Source organism: Euleptes europaea, chromosome 19 (assembly GCF_029931775.1).
Source record: "Euleptes europaea isolate rEulEur1 chromosome 19, rEulEur1.hap1, whole genome shotgun sequence".
In the NCBI taxonomy this organism is placed as follows: domain Eukaryota; kingdom Metazoa; phylum Chordata; class Lepidosauria; order Squamata; family Sphaerodactylidae; genus Euleptes; species Euleptes europaea.
The window spans coordinates 32883032-32905599 of record NC_079330.1 but is presented as its reverse complement, the minus strand read 5'-3'; the positions used below and the strand labels follow the sequence as shown (position 1 = coordinate 32905599).

General features: G+C 50.1%; 1 protein-coding gene across 1 annotated transcript in view; it reads right to left on the bottom strand.

The window, feature by feature from the left end:
• Positions 1-11304, bottom strand: part of LHX1 (LIM homeobox 1) — a 68023-nt gene extending 56719 nt beyond the window's left edge. The window contains exon 1 of the mRNA XM_056865185.1: positions 11135-11304. Coding sequence (XP_056721163.1) covers positions 11135-11304 — 170 coding nt within the window. The remainder of the gene's footprint in view (positions 1-11134) is intronic.
• Between the last annotated feature and the right edge of the window lie 11264 nt (positions 11305-22568).

Here is a 22568-nt window from a genome sequence, read left to right as displayed (position 1 = left end):
TAGAATCATAGAGTTGGAAGGGCCACACAGTCCATCTAGTCCAACCCCCTGCTTAATGCCCTGCTGTGTAGAAGAAGGCAGTTTTAATCTGCTGTTCCCCTGGAAAAGGGACTAAATTCATTTTTTTAAAAGTCACAGTAAAGAGGTGCAACAAAGGCAAGATATTGCAAGAAGCAGGGCGGAAATTGCTCTGTGATGAATAAGGATGGGGCTGGAAAAGACACCCAGAGAAGAGACAGTGTGGTTCAGTGGTTAGAGAACATTGGAGGGAGGAAACGGGTTCAAATACCTGCTTGGTCATGAAGGTCAGTGGTTAAGATGGGGCTGCTCACTACCTTACTTCACAGAGTCATTGTGAGGATAATGTGGAGAAAGGGGGAACTGCGGATACAGCCTTGCATTCCCTGGAAGGTGAGATAAAAATGTGATGTTGGGTGTGTATCAGGCCAGGAGGAGAGGAAGGATGCAGCTGAAGAGCCCCCATAGATACCAGGGGGACTGTATCAACCCCACCGCCTCCTTCAGCCCAGCTAGGCCTTTCTCCTTTCAGCATCATTTTACGTACTGTGAATATCTGCTGCTAGAGTGAAGGAATTCTTCTTTGCATGCATTCTGAAAGGGATATAATACTTTCCCATTTGCATTGGGCCCCAAGATCTAAGTCTGTGTGTGTGTGTGTGTGTGTGTGTGTGTGTATATATATATATATATATATATATATATATCTCACCTGATTGTAAATTGCTTTGAATACATGCCAGAAAAGCAAGCACGCGCATGTTTTTAAACGGATTGACAATTCACTTTCATCATATGGAAGGTGGGCAGAAAAGGGGATTTCGAATAGAAGATCCGAAGCCACGGGCTTGCACCAACTTCCACCCAGCCACAAAGTAAGCTAGATGGTCTTAGGCACCCTGCCCTCCTTCCAGCCTTTCTTCTTCCCCACCCATTCCTTCCTGCTTCCTGTTACCTCCCTGCCCAGAAGCAGGCTGGCTATTTAACTTTCAGGGAAATTTCCCGGTGGGCCCTGCATGGCCAGGAGCAAGCAGAGCCAAGTCCTAGCAACTCTGCCCAAGCCTCAAGGGAGGAGGAAGAGGAGGTGGAGAAGGAGGAGAAGAGTTGGTGTTTATACCTCGATTCCCCTTACCTTTTAAGGAGTCTCAAAGCAGCTTACAATCATCTTCCCTTCCTCTCCCCACAACAGACATCCTGCGAGGTAGGTGGGGATGAGAGAGTTCTGAGAGAACTGTGACTGGCCCCAAAGTCACCCAGCAGGCTTCGTGTGGTGGAGTGGGGAAACCAATTCGGTTCACCAGGCTAGAGTCTGCTGTTCATGCGGGGAATCAAACCGGTTCTCGAGACTAGAGTCCTCCGCTCTTACCCACCACACCCAACTGGCTCTCTTAGCCAGGATCCCTCCTCAGCCATGGCAGCGGCTGACCAACCCCCTCCTCCCGCACTGCTTCTGGTTGGGGGCACGATGCTGTGGGGGAGCTGATGCCCCTTGCCGGCCCCACTGAGCTGAGAGGCAGGGGTTGCTCAGCATGACTTGCTCCAGGGCCAGCTGCCCTGCCCAGTCTGCTCCTGCCCTTGCCCCCTGCCTGTCTGCCTTTCTGGCTTACTCTGGCACTGTGGGCATTGGGGGTATCAGCACCCCCCTTCCCTTTTGGCCTCGAGTACCGCCCTGGGTTCCTGGGGGTGGTTTGGCATTCCCTTCACGACCCCTCCTGCCTAACCAACATTTTATATTTTGTATGTATTTTAACTCTGTTTTTAAAACTCTTTGGAAAATTTGTAATGATATGTTCGGGAGGGGGGTAATTTTAATGGTCTTATAATGCAGTTGTACACATTTGTATAATGTTTTTGAATGTAGTTTTATCATGTATGTTTTAAATTGTCAGCCGCCTTGGTGGCCACTGTAAGGGCAGAATGGCGGGATATACATTTTGTCAATAACAATAAATAGTAACTTTTTTAAAAACTGAAAGCATCATGTCCCCTCCCTGCCATGGGTCTAACATAGTTGAAATCCAGTGCTTCAACTCAAATGAGTTGCAGACGGGGGTGGGTGTTAATGGTTAGAGTAGCAATAGCGACCAGGGGTCAAAACCCCCCCCCCCCATGCCATGAAGCTTACTGCATACTCTGTCAACCTAACCTACCTCACAGGGATGTTGTGAGGAGAACACCATGCATAACTCCCTGGGCTCCCAGAAGGAAGGGTGGTATAAAAATAGACTGGATAATTGAATAAATGCAGTGAGGTCAGGGTAGTAATTTTGCAAATGGAAGAGACATAAGATCCTGTCTGATTAATATTTCTGGTTTCAGAAATATAGCTTCCCTTTCTACAAAGCTGTGTGAATTCCCTCATAATTTAACAGAAATCTAGACAAAAGCCAACTCTAAAAAAAACCCAAAACTTTGCTCCTTACTGGTTTCTGACAGAGGCCTTGTCAACATCCATCAAAACCCTTCCAGGTGTGGAATGGTGAACAGAAATGTTTTAGCAATAGCAATGTCTACATAGATATTTTTGGACAGACCACAGATGAGTGGCCCTGAATATTTTTTGGGAGGGTTGTTGTTCTTACAGCAAATCAAACCTCTTTCAATATGTTCTAGGATAAATGAAGCCTTCTTTAGATAGTGAAATTTCCAATCAAATAGGATTGCTGCCATGGTACCGGATGCTAATCCTGCTCCTCTGAAGCCAAAATAGCTACAGGTCTCAGTCCCAGTGCTGGTGACAGTGAGCATTAACTCAGAAGTAAGTCCCATGGATATCTATGGGGCTTTACTCACTAGTGAGTGTGGACTCCTAAATTCATGTATTGTAAGTAAGTTTCATTGGGATGCATGAAGTTTCATTGGGACGCAGAGGCAGGTGATGGCAAACCCCCTCCAAACATCTCTTGCTTTGAAAACCCTACAGGGTCGCCATAAGTCAGCTGTGACTCAATGGCACGCGCGCACACACAGAGGGCTTGCATCTGAGTAAAAATGGCATGTAGGCCGGAGCTAATGTTAGCAGGAGGGGAGCCAGCATCTTCAACAACAATGAAGAAGAAGAAGAGTTGGTTTTTATACGCCGACTTTCTCTACTACTTAAGGGAGAATCAAACTGGCATGCAATACCCTTCCCCTCCCCTCAACAGACACCCTGTGAGGTAGGTGGGGCTGAGAGTGTGACTAGCCCAAGGTCACCCAGCAGGCTTCTTGTGTAGAAGTGGGGAAACCAACCCGGTTTACCAGATTAGCCTCCGCCTCAAGTAGAGGAGTGTGGAATCAAACCCGGTTCTCCAGATCAGAGTCCACTGCTCCAAACCACTGCTCTTAACCACTACACCACACTGGCTCACATAAGATACCACAGACTGCAATCATTTGATTCTTATGGCACACTATTTCCACACTTTCCACCGCTACAAAAATACCAAGTGTGGACGTCTTTTGTCCCCTCCCTTCCATTAGATCACTGGTTCCCAACCGGGGGTCCATGGACCCCCAGGGGTCCATGCGAGCTAAATTAAGGTCCGCGAAACAAAGTTATAAACCCATAATAAATTAATATTTTCAATTAAAAGTTCTCTATTATAAAAATGTATATTCAAATATTATTCTAAGTTTAATGTTTAACTAACAGGTATGATTAAAGTTTATTTTCAAATTATCAGAATTTTTATTTTGAACCTTGGGGTCCCTGCACCGAACAAAAAAGTCCTAGTGGTCCCTGGTCAAAAAAAGGTTGGGAACCACTGCATTAGATACATTCCATGCAGCACTCGACCCAGAGTTGCACCGGCATCTAAGAACCTGCCTACCCCACCCTGTCTGTTGTTTCAAACCGTCCATCTGTTCTTCTTCAGCAGGAGCCCATTTTACAGATGCAGAAAAGCGAGGCTGAGAAGGACTTGCCCCCAACCTCATCTTATTCTCCCCCCAACTTTTCTGTCTTGCCTTAGGAGCACTTTTAATGCCCCCGCATTAAATTTCCATAGTCCAGAGAACGCACAAAGGGTTGAAGGTGTTCTGGAAGTCCTGGGTTCAAATCTCGCCATGAATTCCTCATGAAAATAAACTAGGGATGACTGTGGAGGACTGTTTTCTAGGTACGATTTCACTACAGGAGAAGAGAAACGATCTTCAGAGATTGGCAGAGAACCTTTGCTGCCCCCCCCCACATCATTAACTAGCTACAAGATGCAGCTAATACACACAGGGAGGGTTGTGGTAGGAGATGAAGCCCTGTGCTCAATTACATCGGACTAAGTCACACTGAATTCAGCAGAATTTACTTCAGAGTAGACATGCCGAAACGTGCTGGCCTATGCATATATGCTCCCTTCAAAGTAAAAGAGAACAAACTTAAAGCTATGTCATTGTTGGCTGGTTCAGTGTTTGATTAGGGTCATTCCTGCTAATAATAATTGAGAGGCCCTGTGATATAGTGGTTAGAGCACTGGACTGGAATCAGGGGGACCCAGGTTCGAATCCCCACTCTGCCACGGAAGCTTGCTGGGTGACCTTGGGCCAATCACACTCTCTTCACCAAAGCTACCTCACAGGGTTGTTGTGAGGATAACAAACGGAGGAGGGCAGAAAGGAGGAAGGATGGGGAAAATGTCAGGAAGAATGCCAGGACTCATAACCACATAACTTGGACCGGCTTCATACCGTCTGAGTCAATGACTGCCCATCCCGCGGATACATCTGTAGGGGAGGGGGGCCTCTCTGCCGCCCCCGCCCTCTGCCCAGGAGCCAGGAGTGCCGGCTGCTTGGCTTCTTTCCCAAGTTCTGTCCAGATCCAGCTGCTCTTCTGGATCCCTCCCCTGGAAAGCAATGAATCAACTGGATCTGGCCGCCCCCGCCCCTCCCCAGCCGTGGCTGTCAGTGGTCACCAGTGACCTGGAAAGAGGCCTGGACTGCCAGCTGGCCTCAAGGGTGGGGCCCCCGCCTCTTGGAGCTCCGCACCAGGCAACCTTCTTCTGCAATGCAACGCATAGTGAAATTGTGGAACTCCCTGCCCCAGGATGTGGTGTGGCGATGGCTGCCAACTTGGAAGGCTTTAAGAGGGGAGTGGACATGTTCATGGAGGAGAGGGCTATCCATGGCTACTGGTCAAAATGGCTACTAGTCATGATGCAGACCTATTCTCTCCGGGATCAGAGGAGCAGGCCTATTAAATTAAGCGCTGTGGAGCACAGGCAGGAGGATGCTGCTGCAGCCGTCTTGTTTGGGGGCTTCCGAGAGGCACCTGGTTGGCCTCTGTGTGAACAGACTGCTGGACTCAGTGGGCCCGGGTCTGATCCAGCAGGGCTTTTCTTATGTTCTTATGACATGTGCATGGAGGAGAGGGTTATCCACGGCTACTAGTCCAAATGGCTACTAGTCATGATGCAGCCTGTTCTCTCCAGGATCAGAGGAGCAGGCCTATTATATGGGGTGCTGTAGAGCACAGGCAGGGCAATGCTGCTGCAGCCGTCTTGTTTGGGGGCTTCCCGGAGGCCCCTGCTCGGCCCCTGTGTGAACAGGCGGCTGGACTTGGGGGCCCGGGTCTGATCCAGCAGGGCTTTCCTCAACCTCTGGAGCTCTGGGCTGGTTCTGCAGCCGGGCTGGGCTCCCCGGCAGCGCCAAGCCCCGAGCCCTGGCTCCCGTCTGGGGGCCCCCTCCACTCGGCTGGCAGCGGGGTCGCCCTGTCCGACAGGAGACCCCGGGCCGGGCTTGGGTGCGCTGACTCGGGGCCCTCTGGGGTCCGTCGGCAGCCGGACTCACCGGGCTGCGTTTGGCGGGTGGGGTGGGGGGTCAACCCTGGCAGACCCCTCTCCCTCTCCAGCGGGGGAGGAGGCCTTTCTCCGCCCCTCGCAGTGGACCAGACCGGCCCAGAGGAGGAGCGTTGGGGCCCGTTCCGACGTGCGACGGGAGACCCGGGTTCCGAGAGCAGCCGCTCTCCCGCTGGGGCAGGATCCCGGCGCTCCGGACTCGGGTCCCGAAAGGGCGGGCCCCCACCTCGCCTGGGCGGGTGTCAGAGAGCCCCGCAGCTCATTCACACGCCGCCTTTCTGCCTCGACTCGGGTACAATGAATGGACACTAACCGTGCACGGAATAGAACGTGTACACCCGCAGGTGGGTACACGTGGAGAAGGGCGGTTGTACGCACACGGGACGCGCAAGGACCTCACTTTCGGTCAACGTGACGGCTCCTCTTTAAGCCGACGGTCAATTCCCGAGAGGCCAAACCCGGCCGAAGAGAAGACCCCTTTCCAGGGAGCGCATTTGGGGGACAGTGAAAGCAGGGGAAGGCGCAGCCCCGATCCTATGCGTGCCAATTGGGCGAGCCCAAGGTGACTTACTCCCGGGTTGTAAAGGCGGCGGCTGTAGGAGGGACGGCCTCCCTGGCCCGGATGTAAGCGGAGCTAGAAGCGCGTGGGAGCGATCCTAAGCGGGTCTGCGCAGGTTTCTGTTTTGGTCTACTCAGTGGCGCTGGCGCCCAGGAAAGTCTTCCGAGGATCGCCCGGTGTGTGTGGTTCCATCACGGCTCCTATCCTGGGACCGACACTGGGAGCTTCCGCAGTTACTTGAAAGTAGACCCCCTTGGAACTGCAATCCCAAGCCAGAACGCACGTTGGGCACAGTCGGGTTTACTCATCAAGAAAATGGGCACCAAGGGGCATTCTGGTTTGGGATTGCAGTTCCGGAGGATTTACTTTCAAGTAATTGCGGAAGGTCATCGTGACCCCCTTGTGCCACTGCTGCGTATCCTGCACTGGGAAATGGGCGGCATGCAGACTTCTCCATCTCGATTTTCTGGCCATCCGGCTAGAAGCGGGGAAGGGAGGGGAAGGGTCGCGATCCAGAGAAAGTTGAGAACTTTTTACGCCCAGCTGACCCGAACAGGGACACCCCACGGAGGCAGCTCCTTGGACACGTTCAAGGCGCTTCAGCCGGATTTGGGCGCGCCGCATCTTCAAGCGCCTTCGGATAAGCGGCCACCGAATTGGGCAGAGACATATTTCGGAATAAAAACCTTTTATTGCAAGGGGCAGGGAGGGAACCGTGCAGCCAGGGCTGACGACAGCAGGCCATTTATGCACGGGGGGTTTTGCCTTGGGTTTGCCGCTCTCTCTTTGCCCGGCCCCCCCATTCTGACTGGGGGCTGACTGGGGAGTTTGGAGCATTGGGATGGGGAAAATGTGCGTCGAAAGACCGGCACATCCAAGGCAACACCTCCCGTGCATGGCTGGCCCTGGGTTTGCAACCGGATCCTGGCCGGCGACCTTGACTCGGGAGCGAGTTTACAGTGACTCGGGGCTAGCCCACCTGCACACCAGGGGATCGGGGCCTCCGGCCTTTAGCTCCGGACTCCCCGCGCGCTCCTGGGGCCCCGGCGCCCTCGGAGAAGGCCGGGCTCTTCTGGGCCGCCGCAAACCCGCCAGGGGCGCCCCAGCGGAGGGCCCGGGGACCCAAACCTCACCCCCCCCCCGGCCCCAGGACGGGCCGGGCCGGGGGAGAGGCAAGCACCGGGAGGGGAAAGCGGGGAGCCGCCCGTGGGTTTGGGGGCGCCTCCGGATAAAAGCCAGCTTGGGGGGCTTTTTCCTACTGGGTTTTTTTTTGGGGGGGGGGTCCTGCAGAGAAAAGGGAGAGGCACCAGACCGACCGAGAACTTGCTTTAAATGCCTCCCCCAAACCCCTTTGCGCCTTTTAAAAACCAATCCCGGCCTTTACTTCTTAAAACACTTTTCTTTCTCTTCTTCTTCCTCGGCTTCTTCTCTGTTCAACCATCAGGGTTCTCGGTGTTTTCCTTGCTAAAATTTTCTTTTCTTCTTGCGATCCCCTTTTTCACCCTCTCCCCCTTAGATCTTTCTCAAATGTCCGCTTTCCTCAACACCCGAGTTTCGCTCCCTCCATTTCCCCCCTCCTTTCCCCTTCTTCTCGGCTTTCTTCCCTTCATCTTTTGGCTTCTTTCTTCTTTCCTTTCTCTCTTTCCTTTGCCCTCTTTTCACAGGAATCCTAATCTAAACACACTCTTTACTCAGGTCTACTCAATCCGCCTTACTCCCAGGGAAGCGCTTTTAAGAGTGCACTGTTAGCCACCCGACACGATGATTCTCGGGTTCAGTCTTTCCGATCCCCCTTTCCTTTTCGCCGCTTCTTCTTCGTTTTATCTCTATTTTTGCAACGGACTTTGATTTTTCGAGTCAGTTTCCAAGCGCTGGTCAATTTCACTCCTCATAACCCCATTCAACATAAGACCGGGGTTCTCTCCCCCCCACCCCAAAGTCTGAGCCCTCTCACGCTTTGGACACCCTGCATCAGTTAAACCCCCCCCCCCATCCCGATTAAAAAAAGTGCGGCTGTTTCCGAGCCCGGGTGTCTGCAGTTGGAAGAAGATTTAGGCGGGGTGCAAAGTGGATTGCCAGATCTACTGGAGATGGGAGGATTATTTTTTTAAAGTGTGGGGACATCAATCACTTCCTCCTGGGGAAACACCTTTCCGTATTCAAATCCAGTTAACCCTCCAAACAAACACCCCGCTCGCCGTCGAGATAATGTTGGCACTTGAATTTAGCGAACACACAATTTCAGGTTTCTTTGCCTAACGCCTGCTTGGGCGGAGGGGGGGGGGGTGTTACGGGGGGCTTTCTTTTCTTTTTTAAAATTTTGTTTTTATTTTAAGACGCAAACGTGTGATTTCCTATTGAATCATAATTTCTGTCTACGGGATCCGAATCCACCGATTCGGATGAAAGCAAGGCTGTGCGTGTTTGTGTCTACCTAAACGATTTCGACGCCGCCGGAGTCCATTTTCAGTACGGGAGGGTCTCGCCAACCCCCCCCCCCGGAAACAGCGGCCTGTTCAGACCCCAAATCATGTAAAAATTGGGAATAAGAAAATTTAAATCCTCCTTAGACAGAGAGAAGTAAATTCAACCTTAAAAATAATCCCACCGGTTTCATTAGGAGAAGTGTATAATCGCAACGCGTCTTTAGTCCTGAATTTCGTGGGCTTTACTCTTTAGGGCCGCAAAGCCCAGCTTTGCCATCAAGGGATCTCGCCGCTCGACCTTAGAAACCCGTCACCTCGGAAGTAAGAACAAGCGAATTCACTCAGGCCCGCGCTCTAGGCAACTATGTAGGGGATCGTAGCCTGAGAAGGGCTTAACGCTGTCTGGACAGCGCCCTAAAAAAATTTTTTTTTTCTCCCCACCATAAAAATAAACCCAATTTCTCTTTCCCATCGGGTCACGTCTTGGATCTCGGGAAACGCTTTCCAAAGCCATTCGTTTTAGAAACGATTCTCAGGTTGGAAGTGTACAGGCCGCCTGCATTTCCAGCTGTAAAGGGCGTGTTTGAAGAAACAAGCTTTGCTGAATGTTTTCAGATTATTACTCTGAATGTTATTGTGAGGGTCCCGCCGAGAAGAAAAAGCGGGAGAAAATATATTATATTGAAAACGCTTCTCAGAAACCTTCGGTCACTCGTCTCCTTGCCCTCTTAGGCCACAATAATATTATCTGGGTTTAAAAAACGGGTTAATATTTTCCCTTTGATTTACTGAAAAACCATTCAACTTTTTTTAAAAAAAAATCTCAAGGATGTTAAAAACATCCTTTCTCCCTCTGGATGGAACGGCCACGGTCATTTATTTAATTTTCAGGGAGGGGAGGAAAGGGTGTTAGAAATATCCCTTACCGAATAACATCTCAATTTAAAAAAGACGAACCCTAAAGAAAAGAAGTGTCCCCCACGGAAAAGGGAACAGCAATTAAAGCAAGAAACAAAACAAACAAAACCCCTTTCTTTCATCCGAAAGTAGTGGTTTTTCTCTCCTCCCGCGTCCGGGTCCCTCCCCTGCGATTAAAACAGAAGGTCTTCCTCACCCCTTCCTCAGCTGCTGCAAATAGGAAAGGGAACTCCATAAAGCCTCAGAGAGAGTCAACATTTGAAATAAAAACCCGGGACTATAATTTTGCTTCATTCCAAGAGAAACTCACTTGGTAAAGAAACAGAATTAAAATAGATAACCCCCCCCCCACAGTTATTTAAGAAACAACCCGTGCCATCCTAAAAACCCATTCCTACAACCAAGGCCCATTAACTAGACCCGATCCGAATTCTGAGTAGACCTGCTTCGGATTGCTCTTCATTTTTTTAAAGTGGATCCTGTCCTTCTCTGACTCACCTCCGCCCCCTTCGGTTCCTGGTTTGTTTTCAGGAAGGGGAAGCAGGGCGGAAGAGCCCCCCCCCCGTGAAAAAGGGTCGCCGAGAGAGAGAGAGAGAGAGCCCCCGACGAACTTTGGGGAAGTTACTTCTTTGCCGGGTAAGGAAGCGGCGGTTTGATTCAAATCGGATCGCCTCCTCTTAGGGGGCCTGATTGACAGGTGAACAGATCCCTCCCCAACGAAGGCCCACCGACAAAGCAGACCCCCCCCCATTTCCCAATATTACTGGCATAGGAGTATTGTATTTTTTAAGCGAGGGCGCTGCAGGAAATGGCCTGGCTCTTGGGCGGCGCGTTTGCGGGCTCCCTCGGCAGGGTCTCCCCACTTCTCATCTGCGAGATTGATTGATTGATTGATTGATTGATTGCGAGAGAAAGAGATTCCGGCTCTGGCCTCTTTTAGGCGCAGTCCCGGGCGGAGGGACTCCAGACTACGGGTCTCAATAGGCTTAGGCGAGAGTAACGTTCCCGGGGCCCGCACCCTTACATACAACGTGCAACCCTGCGTCGTTTTGGAAGGTCAGCTCTCTCACACCAAGACGCCTGGCCTTGGAATGTCGCTGGTTGAAAAGCACTTTGCACAGGCTCAGAGGCGCTCTTGGCTGCCTCGCATCCCGCGACGCAAAACCTGGCTTTGAAATCCTAGCTGCTTTTTTTTTATGTGCGTGTATCATCTTTTGCAAGGAGCAATCACCCCCCCCCCGGTCACACACACACCCCCGTCTGTAACCTTGTCTAAAGAATCGCCTTTCGGTGGATGTGAAAAATGGGGGGGGGGGAGGGGGCGGCGGCAGATGGGTTTGTTAAAAGTGGGAGGTCTGGTTAAGGAAGGCGGCGGAAACGGAGGGGGAAAGGGGGGTGAGCAGGGAAGGGCCCCGATCCGGCTCGCGGGCTGCGGGCCTTACCTGAAGAAGTCGTTCTTGCAGTAGAGCTTCCCGTCGCGGGAGAAGCACTTCTCGGTCAGGTTGCATTTGCACTCGCAGCACTGGACGCACTTGACGTGCCAGGCCCGGTCCAGCACGTTCAGCAGGAAGCGGTCGAGGATGGGGCGCTTGCAGCCGGCGCAGTGAACCATCGTCCTGGGCGACTTTGGGGTCGGAGGCGCGGAAAGTCGGGGGGCGCACGGCGGGGAGGGAGTGGGGGGGGCTTCCCGAGACTAAAGCAGAAGGGCAACAAGAAAAACCAACGCAACGAAAGAGAAGCCCAGAAAGGGGGGGAGTGGCGAAGAGCCCCCCTCGGTTCCTAAAACGCCTGGGAGGGTCCGCCCAGGGGCTGGGGCTGGCCGCGATCCTGGCGCTGCTGCAGCCGGGTCCTGAGCTCCGTCGCCCCGAGCGGAGAGCCGCGGCGGTGCCCGAGCCGCCCCCCCCCGAGTGCAGAGCCGGCGGGGCCCCCAGCCCGGAGCGCGGTCCGGAGGCGCATCGGCCGCTTCAGCGCCAAGGCCGGCCGGGCGTCCCGCCGTTGAGGTAGAGCAGTCCGAGGTCCAAGTGCCGGGGGGCCAAGCCTGCCCGGCCCCCCGAAGGGACAACCCCACTCAAGGGAGAGGAGTCGGGGGGGGGCTTGCGTGTCCGTGCAGCGTTGCAAAGAAGGAGCGATTCGGTTTTCAAAGCAAAGGAGGGGGCAATAATTTGGGGAGGGGGCGGAAGATGCTGTTATATCAATAGAAGGATGTTCATAGTAGACGTCGGGGGCGGGGGGGAGGTCGCCCCTCGGGAATCTTCTCCTCTCCCCTCGGGTCTCTTTCTCGCGTGGGGGTCGTCACGCAAACACGCGCCCGCTCTTCTCCGGCGGTTCTTCCTCCCCCCTCCTTTCCCTTACAAAAACCCCTCTCTTCTCTTCGTTAAAAAAGAAAAGAAAAAAAGGGTACCTACCCCTATTGGGCAAAAAAGTCTGTCTCCTGGCCCATCGGGGCGGCTTTTGGCGCGGGGGGGTTCTTCGAAGGTGTCATCCAAGCGGGAACGTCCAAAAATGGATCCTCCTCCCCCCCCTCCCCAAAAGGACTTTGCAGGCTGGCGGCGGAGAGATGCGCCCCCTCGGCCTGGCCCTCTCCTCGGGGTGGGTGGGTGGGTGCGGGGGCGGCTGGCCTGGGCAGAGGGTCCCCTCCGGCTGGGGCTCCCGGCGTCTCCCTGCCGCTTCGGGCGGCCTCTGGCTAGACTGCATGTTGGCCACCGCCGACGGACCCAAGCCTTATGCACTGACCCCCTACGTCACGGCCCCCGCCAGCCAATCGGCGCCCCGCTCGCCCCTCCTGCCTCTTTCGCCCGCATCCGAGCATCCTTGTCGCGAGCGGGATGGTCCAGGCAGACCCTCTGATAGGGGGGATAAGAGGAGCGACCCGTTGCCAAAGGCTGGTACGTTTGGGGCAGGGTTTGCATTTGTGTGTGTGTGTGTGTGTGTGTGTGTTGTTGTTGTTTTTTGGGGGGGGGAAGAAGGATGGAATATAGTTTTTGGGAAATTATTATAATTCTTCTCATTTACAGTGGGTAGCCTGTAAATTTACAGTGGGTAGTGTTAGTGTTCTTCTTATTTACAGTGGGTAGTGTTAGTCTGTTTGCAGTAGTCAAAAAGGGCAAGAGTCCAGTCGCACCTTAAAGACTCACAAAAATATTTTCTGGTAGGGTAGGCGCTTTCGGGAGCCACAGCTCACTTCTTCAGATACAGCTCGAATGTGGATCTTCTTATTTAGTTCACCTTTCTTGAAGTTTAGGTTGGGGGGATCAGACCAGGTGCAAACCTAAAGAGGTTACAATGTATTAGAAAAGGGATTAAAAATCCCCAAACACCGGAGCGAGTTTTTAAAACAAATAATAATAATATTTTTTGGGGGGGGTATTTAGTGCTGTGTTTGAGGCGGGGGCGCTGATCCAATGGAGATGCTCTGTTCCTAAAAGCAGTTGCAAATATTTGAGAAAATGTATCGAGGTTTTTGCTGGAGTGGTTGCTATTCTCTACGTTGATTCGAAGAATGGGAGGGCGCTGAAGTCGATGTTGGATATGTCTCAAGAGTTGTAAAAAGTTCGTGCGTGAGATAGAATTTTTCGGGGCGGGGGATTTCACCCTACTATTGAATGCAACATTTTGTTTGCTTATACCCAAGAGAGCCTCGTCGGGAGGGGTGGGAAAGAAAGGCATGTCTCTCTATGTGTGATGTCTAGAACCTTGACCAGGAATGCTTGGACCGGAAAGTTATCCCCCGCGGTTGGCAACAGCACTCGCTTCCGTGGAAGCAACGGTTTAGGGTGGGGGGGAGAGATTCTGTCGCAATCGGGGGTCTCAGCCATGTAAAAGTGCTTAAAAGATTCAGCAGCGAGCCGAGCACGATTGAGGCGAGGTAAAGAAGGCAAGAGAAGGGAAAGGTATTTTGGGAGTGTGTGCCGAGGTGGTTCATTTTGGAAAACTTTACAGTTTTCTTCTCTGGCCACAAAGGTGACTTTAACACCTTTCTCTGTTTTTAAGGTGGTGGTAGAAATCTCCTTCCCCAAGCATGATGTTTTGAAGGGTTCCCCAAACCAACGCGGGATTTCATTCATTATCCATTGAAAAAAACAAAACAAAACTGTGGATTTTTTTCTGGAGGGTCTGCATAAAAATCAAAAGGAGGTGAATTTGGTTTTAGCTAGATTTGCTTTCCAAACTGATATGTCTATTACCTTTCCCCCCTAACCTCCTCCTCTGTTTGCTGCACTTAGTATGGTTTGGAGAAACCTGCAAATATATAATGTTGTGTGTGTGTTGGGTGATACTTTTCTTTAGAAATTGGTGGACATTCAAACCCTGCTAATCCAGATAACACTTGTTGGGGAGGGGTGCTCCCCCTTTCCCGTGTCATCTGTCCATTCTGACCATTCCTAAAACCCAGAGATCCCCCCCGTTTTAGAGAGAGAAACTTCTGAGACAGCTTTTTAAAGAAGAAAACTAAATTTAATTTGCCCCCTCCAGGACACAACTCCCCCTCCTCAAACAGAAGATTAAAAAAATCCATTCTATTTTTTTAAATAATCCAGTTGTCTGGAGGCAAAGAATTTCACATGTAGACGAGAAGTCTCACACTTTTCGAATGAAATTGTCTCTTGGAATGAAAACAGAGACATAATTTGATAGGTAGATTTTTTAAAAATTCCGCTAACTAGGAAAATTTATGGGAATAAAGGAATCGAAATTGTGTAAATCTAATTATCTGTTGAGTTTCAAGCCATTTCCGTTTTTTTATTTTTTAAATTATTTATCTTTTTGACGCAGCATCTTTGTTTCATGTTCGAACTAAAACATTACCCTGTTCTTACAAATCTAGATTTTCTCTAAATCAGGCACTATGAAATAAACGATTTTTACCTTCGTGTAAGAATGCTTATGATTGGGGGTCGGTTTCCGAAACTGGTTAAAACCAGATGAACAGAATTAAAACGAAAGGTGCTTTTGAAAATGACTCTTTAGCCGCTTTTCTCGGTTTGGAGAACGTTTAAAAAAACAAAACTGTTCGGGCTTAAATCTATTGAAGAGGTTTAGACTAATCGGCATACATCAGTTTGCATCCGGTGCCCTTTCCTGCAAATTTTTAAGGGTCTTCGGTCGCTTCGGAGCCTTGCAGAGAAAGCGGCCCGTTTCCCCCTCCCCTCCTCATTTGCCAGGGCTGATCCGAGGAAGATTCAGCTTCTTTTCCAACCAGATTCACAAACGAGCGAACCCGGAGTGACGCCTCTTCTATACACTCCCCCGGTCTAAACATACTGCTGGGGGAAAGGGTGCCTTGCTTCCTTCCTTCCCCGCAAAATGCAATTGGATTCCAAACTGCGAGTTGCAGGAAGCAACCCTTAAACAGGCCGACTCAGAAGGAAATCCCATTTTATCCACCGGGGCTTACTCCCAGGAAAGTTGTGTGTGTGTGTGTGCAAGGATTGCGGGGCTAGGACGGCACGCCCAGATCCCATAGCCCGACCAGCAGTCTAGTTCAGTTTAGTTTAGACGCTGGTGATCTCAGTTCAGGGGGTTGGAGACCCGCCGGTCACGTCCCGGGGGCTGGTTGCCAAAGCCGGGTCTGCCAGCAGCTCTCCAGGCGTCCAAACGCGGCATCCTTGCCGGCGGAGTCGCTCCCATCCAATTCGGTGAGATTTACTCCTGGGGAAACTTCTGTGAGCCAGGGGGAGTTCTTTTGGCGCGTGGGGGTGGTGGTGGTGGGTGGTGGGTGGTGGGTGGGGGTTGCCAGAAGGAAGGAAGGAAGGAAGAGAATAGCAAGAGGGAGAGAAGGAAAGAAGGGGCAGAAGCAGGCGGGCCCTTCCTCGTTGGCTCCAGCCGGCCCTCCTCTTTCTAGCCCCCCCACCCCGGTTGGCCAGCCGAGGGGGGGGCGTTGGGGGGGCGAGTCTCTGGTCTGGAGTGGGATGCAGAAGCCCAGTTTCAACGACCTAGAAGCCTCGGGGAGGGGTCCTTCTCCTCCTCCAAGAAAGCCCCCGGGGGCATGGCGCGCCTCGGAGATGCCCCCGGGGGCTTTCTCGGAGGAGGAGAAGGACCCCTCCCCGAGGCTTCTAGGTCGTTGAAACTGGGGGGCTGGAAAGCACACAAGCCTGGGCTCGCGAGGGTCTCGGAGCATCTCCAGAGTCTTCTTCTGCCGCCTGCTTGGGGTGGGGGGTCTCACTGCGGTGGGGATGGAGCGGACGGGCTTCCAGGGAGGGGGCGAAGACCCTCTGCCCTCGCATGTAGGCAAGGGGAGGTGGAAGGAGGGGCCGGATCCGAGAGGGAGGGAGGGGCCCGATCCATTTGGATCTCGCAGCCGGCTTGGAAGCTCCTCGCCGCGGCAGAAGCCCCGGGGAAGCAACGAAGGTGTTTACTCAGAAGTCAGCTCCACGGAATCAGTGCCATTTGTCCCTAAGCATCTGTCACGCAGAGTAACAGCCCGCCTGGCACCCTGCTCTTAGGTCTATTCGTCCAGAAGTTAGTCCCTCTTGGTTCAGTAATGATTACTCTCGAGTAAGTATGCAGGACCCAATCCTGCGCCATAGGGGGCCTCAAGTTCTGGCTACTCCCTCTGCCTAACCCTAAAATGGGGAGGATAAGGATGGTCTACTTTGCAGGGTTGCTGTAAAGCAGAGATCCCCCTGCCATGACTTCCCTTGGCACCTGCCAAGCTTTCCAGAAAGTGGGTGGGGCCACTGTAAGGCAGGGCTTGTTATTGGCTGCCCCCATTCAAATGAAAGTCATTTCCCTTGGAGGATTAGGAGGATTGGGGGGCACCGGGGCTTTCCTTAGCCAGTGGGTAGTTTCAGGCTTTCCTTCTTCCCGGGAGATGCAAGGAGGGAGGAATTCCCTTTGGCTCCACCTCCTATAGCAGCTTGGTTGGGTTTGGCTCCGCCTCCTGTGGCAGTCATTTTGGGGTGGGGCTCACTGTTGGAAATATCTCTTCGTCTTGATATTTCCGATTAATTAGCGAAGTGCCCTAGGCTTAGCAAACAGCGGAAGATTCCACGTGGGCGTGCATGTTGGAACCAAAGAAAGCAACAGGCTTCTTTCTAATCAAACTAAACTCATTTATTATGGAAATACAGTTTGATAGTAAAGAGACAAGACAAGTCCCCTAAACTAAACCAACTTGCTAAGTTTCAAAGTATAGGAAGGTCTCCACTTTCCTCTCAGAATTCCAAAGATGCCCACGGGCTCGAGAAGGTTTAGGGAAGGCTGCTGTAAGGTGTCTGCAAAGACTTTTGAACTGAAAGTGCCTCATAAAATATTATAAGTTGGATCCTACCATCTTTTCTGGGGGCCAAAAGGGCGCTTTTTCACCACCACAAAGTCTATGCTGGGGGTCATAACGTTGGAAGGGACCACCTTCATAGAGTTGGAAGGGACCACCAGGCTTATCTAGTCCAACCCCCTGCACAATGCAGGAAATTCACAACTACTCCCCCCCCCTACTCCATGCCCAAGATGCCCTCCCTCTCATCATCTGCTTAAGGTCATACAATCAGCATTGCTGACAGATGGCCATCTAGCCTCTTTTTAAAAACCTCCAGGGAAGGAGAGCTCACCACCTCCCAAGGAAGCCCGTTCCACTGAGGAACCACTCCAACTGTTAGGAAATTCTTCCTAATGTTCTAGTTGGAAACTCTTTTGACTTAATTTCAACCCGTTGTTTCTGGTCCGACCTTCTGGGGCAACAGAAAACATCTCGGCACCCTCCTCTATGTGACAGCCCTTCACACAGACAAGAGCCATGGGTGACAGGGACTTCATGGAGAAGAGGAATCCAGCAAGCGGAAAATCTGATAGGATCATTCGTACACAAAAGGCTGTTATTTTAAATGCTGGTCTTCTTGCAGGTGGGCACCAAACGTTCCCTCTCTGTACAAATGACAGAATCTAATGATCTGTTTTCACCCCACCGTGTAACTTGGGGTAGTATACACTGTTTTTTCAGCCCCTTAACTTCACAACAACCCTGTGAGGTAGTCTAGGCTGAGAGAGAAGAACTACCTCAAAGCTACCCAGTGAGCTTCCATGGCAGAGTGGGGATTTGAACCTGGTGCCACCAACAGTGTCTTTCACTCACTAGAAAATGCCCTGCTTGATAGAAAGGAAGCACATTCAAGATATTTTAGATAGACGTGCTTCAAATGTACTCAGAACATTTACTTTTAACCCTTACCCATGCCAGTGGAACTTAATTCCAAGTGGGGTTTAGGAATGTAACATAATGCCTGAGATTTATTTATTTACTTACTTGTTTATTTATACCTCTCCTTTCCCCCCAATGGGAACCTGAAGGAGCTGATATCCTCCTCCTCCATTTTTATTCTCACAACAACCCTGTGAGGTAGGACAGGTTGAGGTTTTGCGACTGGCCCAAGGTCACTCTTGTGAGATGTCACAGTCAAGTGGGGATTCGAACCTGGATCTAACCACTGCGCCTAGAGCCTCTGGGCTCTTGCTGTGGACCCTCTGGGGCATCTACTTGGCTAATAAACAGGATGTTGGACCGGGAAGGCCATGGCTCAGTGATAGAGCATCTGCTTGGCATGCAGAAGGTCCCAGGTTCAATCCCAGGCCTCCCCAGTTAAAGGGAATAGGCAAGTAGGTGATGTGAAAGACCTCTGCCTGAGACCCTGGAGAGCCGCTGCTGGTCTGAGTAGACAATACTGACTTTGATGGACCCAGGGTCTGATTCAGTATAAGGAAGCTTCATGAGTTCATGACCCTAACCCACCACACCCCACTGGCTCTCTTAGCCAGGATCCCCCCTCAGCCATGGCAGCGGCTGACCAACCCCCTCCTCCCGCACTGCTTCTGGTTGGGGGCACGATGCTGTGGGGGAGCTGATGCCCTTGCTGGCCCCACTGACTTGCTCCAGGGCCAGCTGCCCTGCCCAGTCTGCTCCTGCCCTTGCCCCCTGCCTGTCTGCCTTTCTGTGGGCATTGGGTGTATCAGCACCCCCCCCCGCCCCTCGGGCTCGAGTTCCACCCTGGGTTCCTGGGGGTAGGTGGGTAGGAAGGACAATAACAACACCGATTTAATCATTGTTTCGTTTGGCATTCCCTTCATGATCCCTTCTGTTTTATATTTTGTATGTATTTTAACTCTGTTTTTTAAACTCTTGAGTTTTTTAAAATATTATTGTTAGCCACTACACCACGCTCTTAACCACTACACTATGCCTGTGCAAATTCAGAACAGGGAGGTTACGGCCTTCTCTGGGGTGTTTTTGGCAAAGGCAGTTTTTAAGTCAACGAAGATTATTCTTTTGGCTCAAGGATGACACTTAAAAAGCCAAACACAAACTCACACCATTTCCACCCAGCGAAAGTGTCACGTTGGCAGAAGCCGAGCTGCCTTTCCTTCCTTATGCTTCTGCTGTACCAAATAAGCTTGAAAATCCTGGGAGGCTAAATCCGTGTCAGTTTCAGTTTGAGAATAAATTCATTTGTCTTCTGAAGAAGGGGATCCCCCCCCCCGCCTTCATTTTTGGGTAATGTTTCTCATGTGCATTGGGGCGAAGCTGTCTGGGATGCAGGATGCAACGAGGGGGGGGGGGAGAGGAAGGGAAGGAGGAGGTCAGGGCTGTGGTCGCTTGGAAAGTCCCGCAGAAGGAGATTATCCAACCTGTTCTTTCTCTCCCCTCCTTAAAAAAAGCCAGCCCTAATGATTTTAGGAACCTGTAAGTGCAGTGAGCTGGAAAGCATTGTACTTCCCTTTGCCAAACTGCTAAAGCAAACCTGCCTTTTGATCTGATGGATTTTGAAAGGGCTCATTGATTTATTGTCAGGGTTTCCTGGCAAAGCCTTCCTTGGTTGGGGCAGATCATTTGGGAAGGAGCCACTGAGCAGAGAGGCGGCCTTCCTCCTCCCGCACACACGTCCGGTTGCTGGATCAGACCGTTAATATGACATGAACTTTGTCATGGGAACTGTGCAGGGGCAATTCACTTTGGGGGCAAAAGCTGTGTTGTGTACGTGTGTATGATCTGTCCTGAAATTATTTTACTAAAACATTGCAAGTCAACTTATGCACCGTATAAAGAGAGAATCAAACAAAAGAAGCGTCCTGTGACACCTTATGGATGAACACATTTTTCTGATGTGCTTGTCAGAGCCACTGAAGTCAGCTCTAGTTCACAAAAGCTTACACCACAAGCAATATACCAGTCTTGAGTGTGTCAGAGGACTCTCCCCCCCCTGCTGAAATACGGCCATCACACTGGCAGTTCGTATATAAACAGAATTGATATGACAAAATCCTAATGGCTGGCAAGCTGGTAGACGCAATCCTAAAGAAAATGGGTTGTGGAAAATTAGCAAATTCAGGGACCAATGGTCATATAATGCTTACATAATGACCAGGTGGAATGACCACTGCAGGAGACAGTTACGGCAAGGTATTGTCCAGAACGGCAGATGGTTCCAGCCAGCCTGACTCTAAATGTGTGTGTGTGTGCTCGATTTTATCTGCAAATTCTAAGCATGCAAACTAACTGGTGAACAAATGATTGTGCACGAGAGAGACCAATTTACCTGTGCAATCCACTTTATATACCATTATTTCTATGTGTGGCTGGTGGGGAATGTTATGAAAAATATATCTGTGTATACATTCAGTTTACTCATGTTTAAGAGCAAAAGGGTGCATTGGGAACTTCTTAAACAGAAGTTCACTTTTTATTTTTAAAAACTATTTGTATGAGTCAATTTGCCTGCAATTTGCCTTTCACAATAGTGGAGAATAAGTGTGTTTGTGTATGTCGTTTAGGGAAAAGAAATGTGTTTATATTTGAATGGGCGGTACTGAATTTACCTGGAAATATACATACACACAATGTGTGAATGGGTACGCATGTGAGAATGTAAGCCTGAGCAGCTCATTGTATGGAAAAGTACTTGTGTATGCACATGGTGCTAAGTGATAGATGCACACTGTGAAAATTTGCAAATGTGTGTGTAACATGAGAGAGTGAGATCTATGCAGCTGATGGTTTATAATTTTCCCTGCACAAACAGACCAGGAAGTGTTATGTACACTCAAGTCCTGTTCACACCTGCCTCACTTTACCAGAATATACATAAATGCCATCTAGAGTTTAATTATAGGCATGTTTGAACATGTAGTGTCTGTGTGCCATGTGGGGGAAATTGCTGTGTGTGTGTATGAAGTGTACAAGCACAGTCATCTTTGTATAGCTGAACGCATGTGACTGTCTGTGTCATTTGATCAAATGACTACCATATTAGGTTTCCAGGAATGTGCAGAGATCATACATTTATGACATGAAGGAAAGAGAACATATGCTAGATGCAAATGAGATCTGGGAAATATGCTATGTACAGGGCACAAGGTGAGTGAGTGAATGAGAAAAGTGCACACCAGGGGTCAGAGTTCAGAAGGCCCAGCGTCAGAACTTAACTGGCACGCCGGTCCCCTGCCAACCATATGGAAAGAAAAGAGGGCGAGGAGGAAATAGCAACTGTACTATTTGCTTGGCAGCAAGCTACATGGGTAAGGGGGAGGGATCATTGGAGCCTTGGTAGAATTGCCAGATCCAGGTTGGGAAACTCCTGGAGATTTGGGGATGGAGCCTGAGGAGGACAGGGACCTCAATGCCACAGAGTCTACCATTCAAAGCTGCCATGGGAACTGATCTGTAGAGGGATCTGATCTCTGTAGTGGGAGATCTCCACCTAGTACCTGGAGGCTGGGAGAACGAAATAGACGCCACTGTACAAGTATCAAGGGATTTGGAAATCAGTACAGAAGCGAAACCAATTTAAACAAAGTGCAAAAATTCTTTATAAGCTACCACATATAATTCAAGACAACACACGACAAAATGTACATCAAAAACCCACAAAAAAACCATATATACAATTCATATTTACAAAAGTTGTTCATCAAAGTTGTCTCAATGATGAGTACAGAATCTTCTTATTGAAGGCAGATATCATGTAGCAAAATAAAGGCAATCAGTTTATGGAGGATACGGCCATTTCAAATTCTTAGCTTATCCAGCAAGTCCATTCAATATCCTGCATATCTTTCTATATATTCCATTATCATAATGTAGGTAACTTCAATTGTCCCACAAGGGGTACAGAGCCAAATCACGTCCCACACTGGGTAAGGATACACTCATCATTGAGACAACTTTGATAAACAACTTTTGTACATATGAATTGTATATATGTTTTTTTGTGAGTTTTTGATGTACATTTTGTCGTGTGTTGTCTTGAATTATATGTGGTAGCTTATAAAGAATTTCACTTTGTTTAAATTGGTTTCGCTTCTGTACTGAGTACCTGGAGGTTGGCAACCCTAGGGAAGGGGCTGTAAGCTCTTTTAAGCGGCACATTTGAATTTGGTTTTAGGATGGAAGAGTCCAGCCTCAAACAGAGCCCCCTCTCTCCATTTTTAATTTCTTCCATCCTTATAATTTATTCTAACCTGCTTCTGCATAGACCCCTGAATTGACAGATTTTAGGAGGAAACCTTTTGGAAGATTGGTATCACTGCGAGCTGTCAGATACAGGATATTTTGTTGAAATGAGAACAATTAATATGAACCCAGTTTTATTTAATTTGGATTTTGGATGGGGCCCGGGCACTGCTGGAATTGCCTGTAAGTTTCAATTTCTCGGCTCAAGGCAAAGACATCATAATCGCACGGCCCACAGATATAAGCTATGCACATTGCAGGACTTCTGGTTTGATGATGGACATTTATTTGGTGCTGTTTGAAGGGGGAAAGCATGAACAGGAACAAGGCATTTCAGCACTGATTTTGGGTTGCAGGGAGGTTTGAGAGGAGAAACTAAAGAAGAGTTTCCTTGTGGCCAGGCCACAGTACTTGTTTTTTCAATGAGATTTGAACAT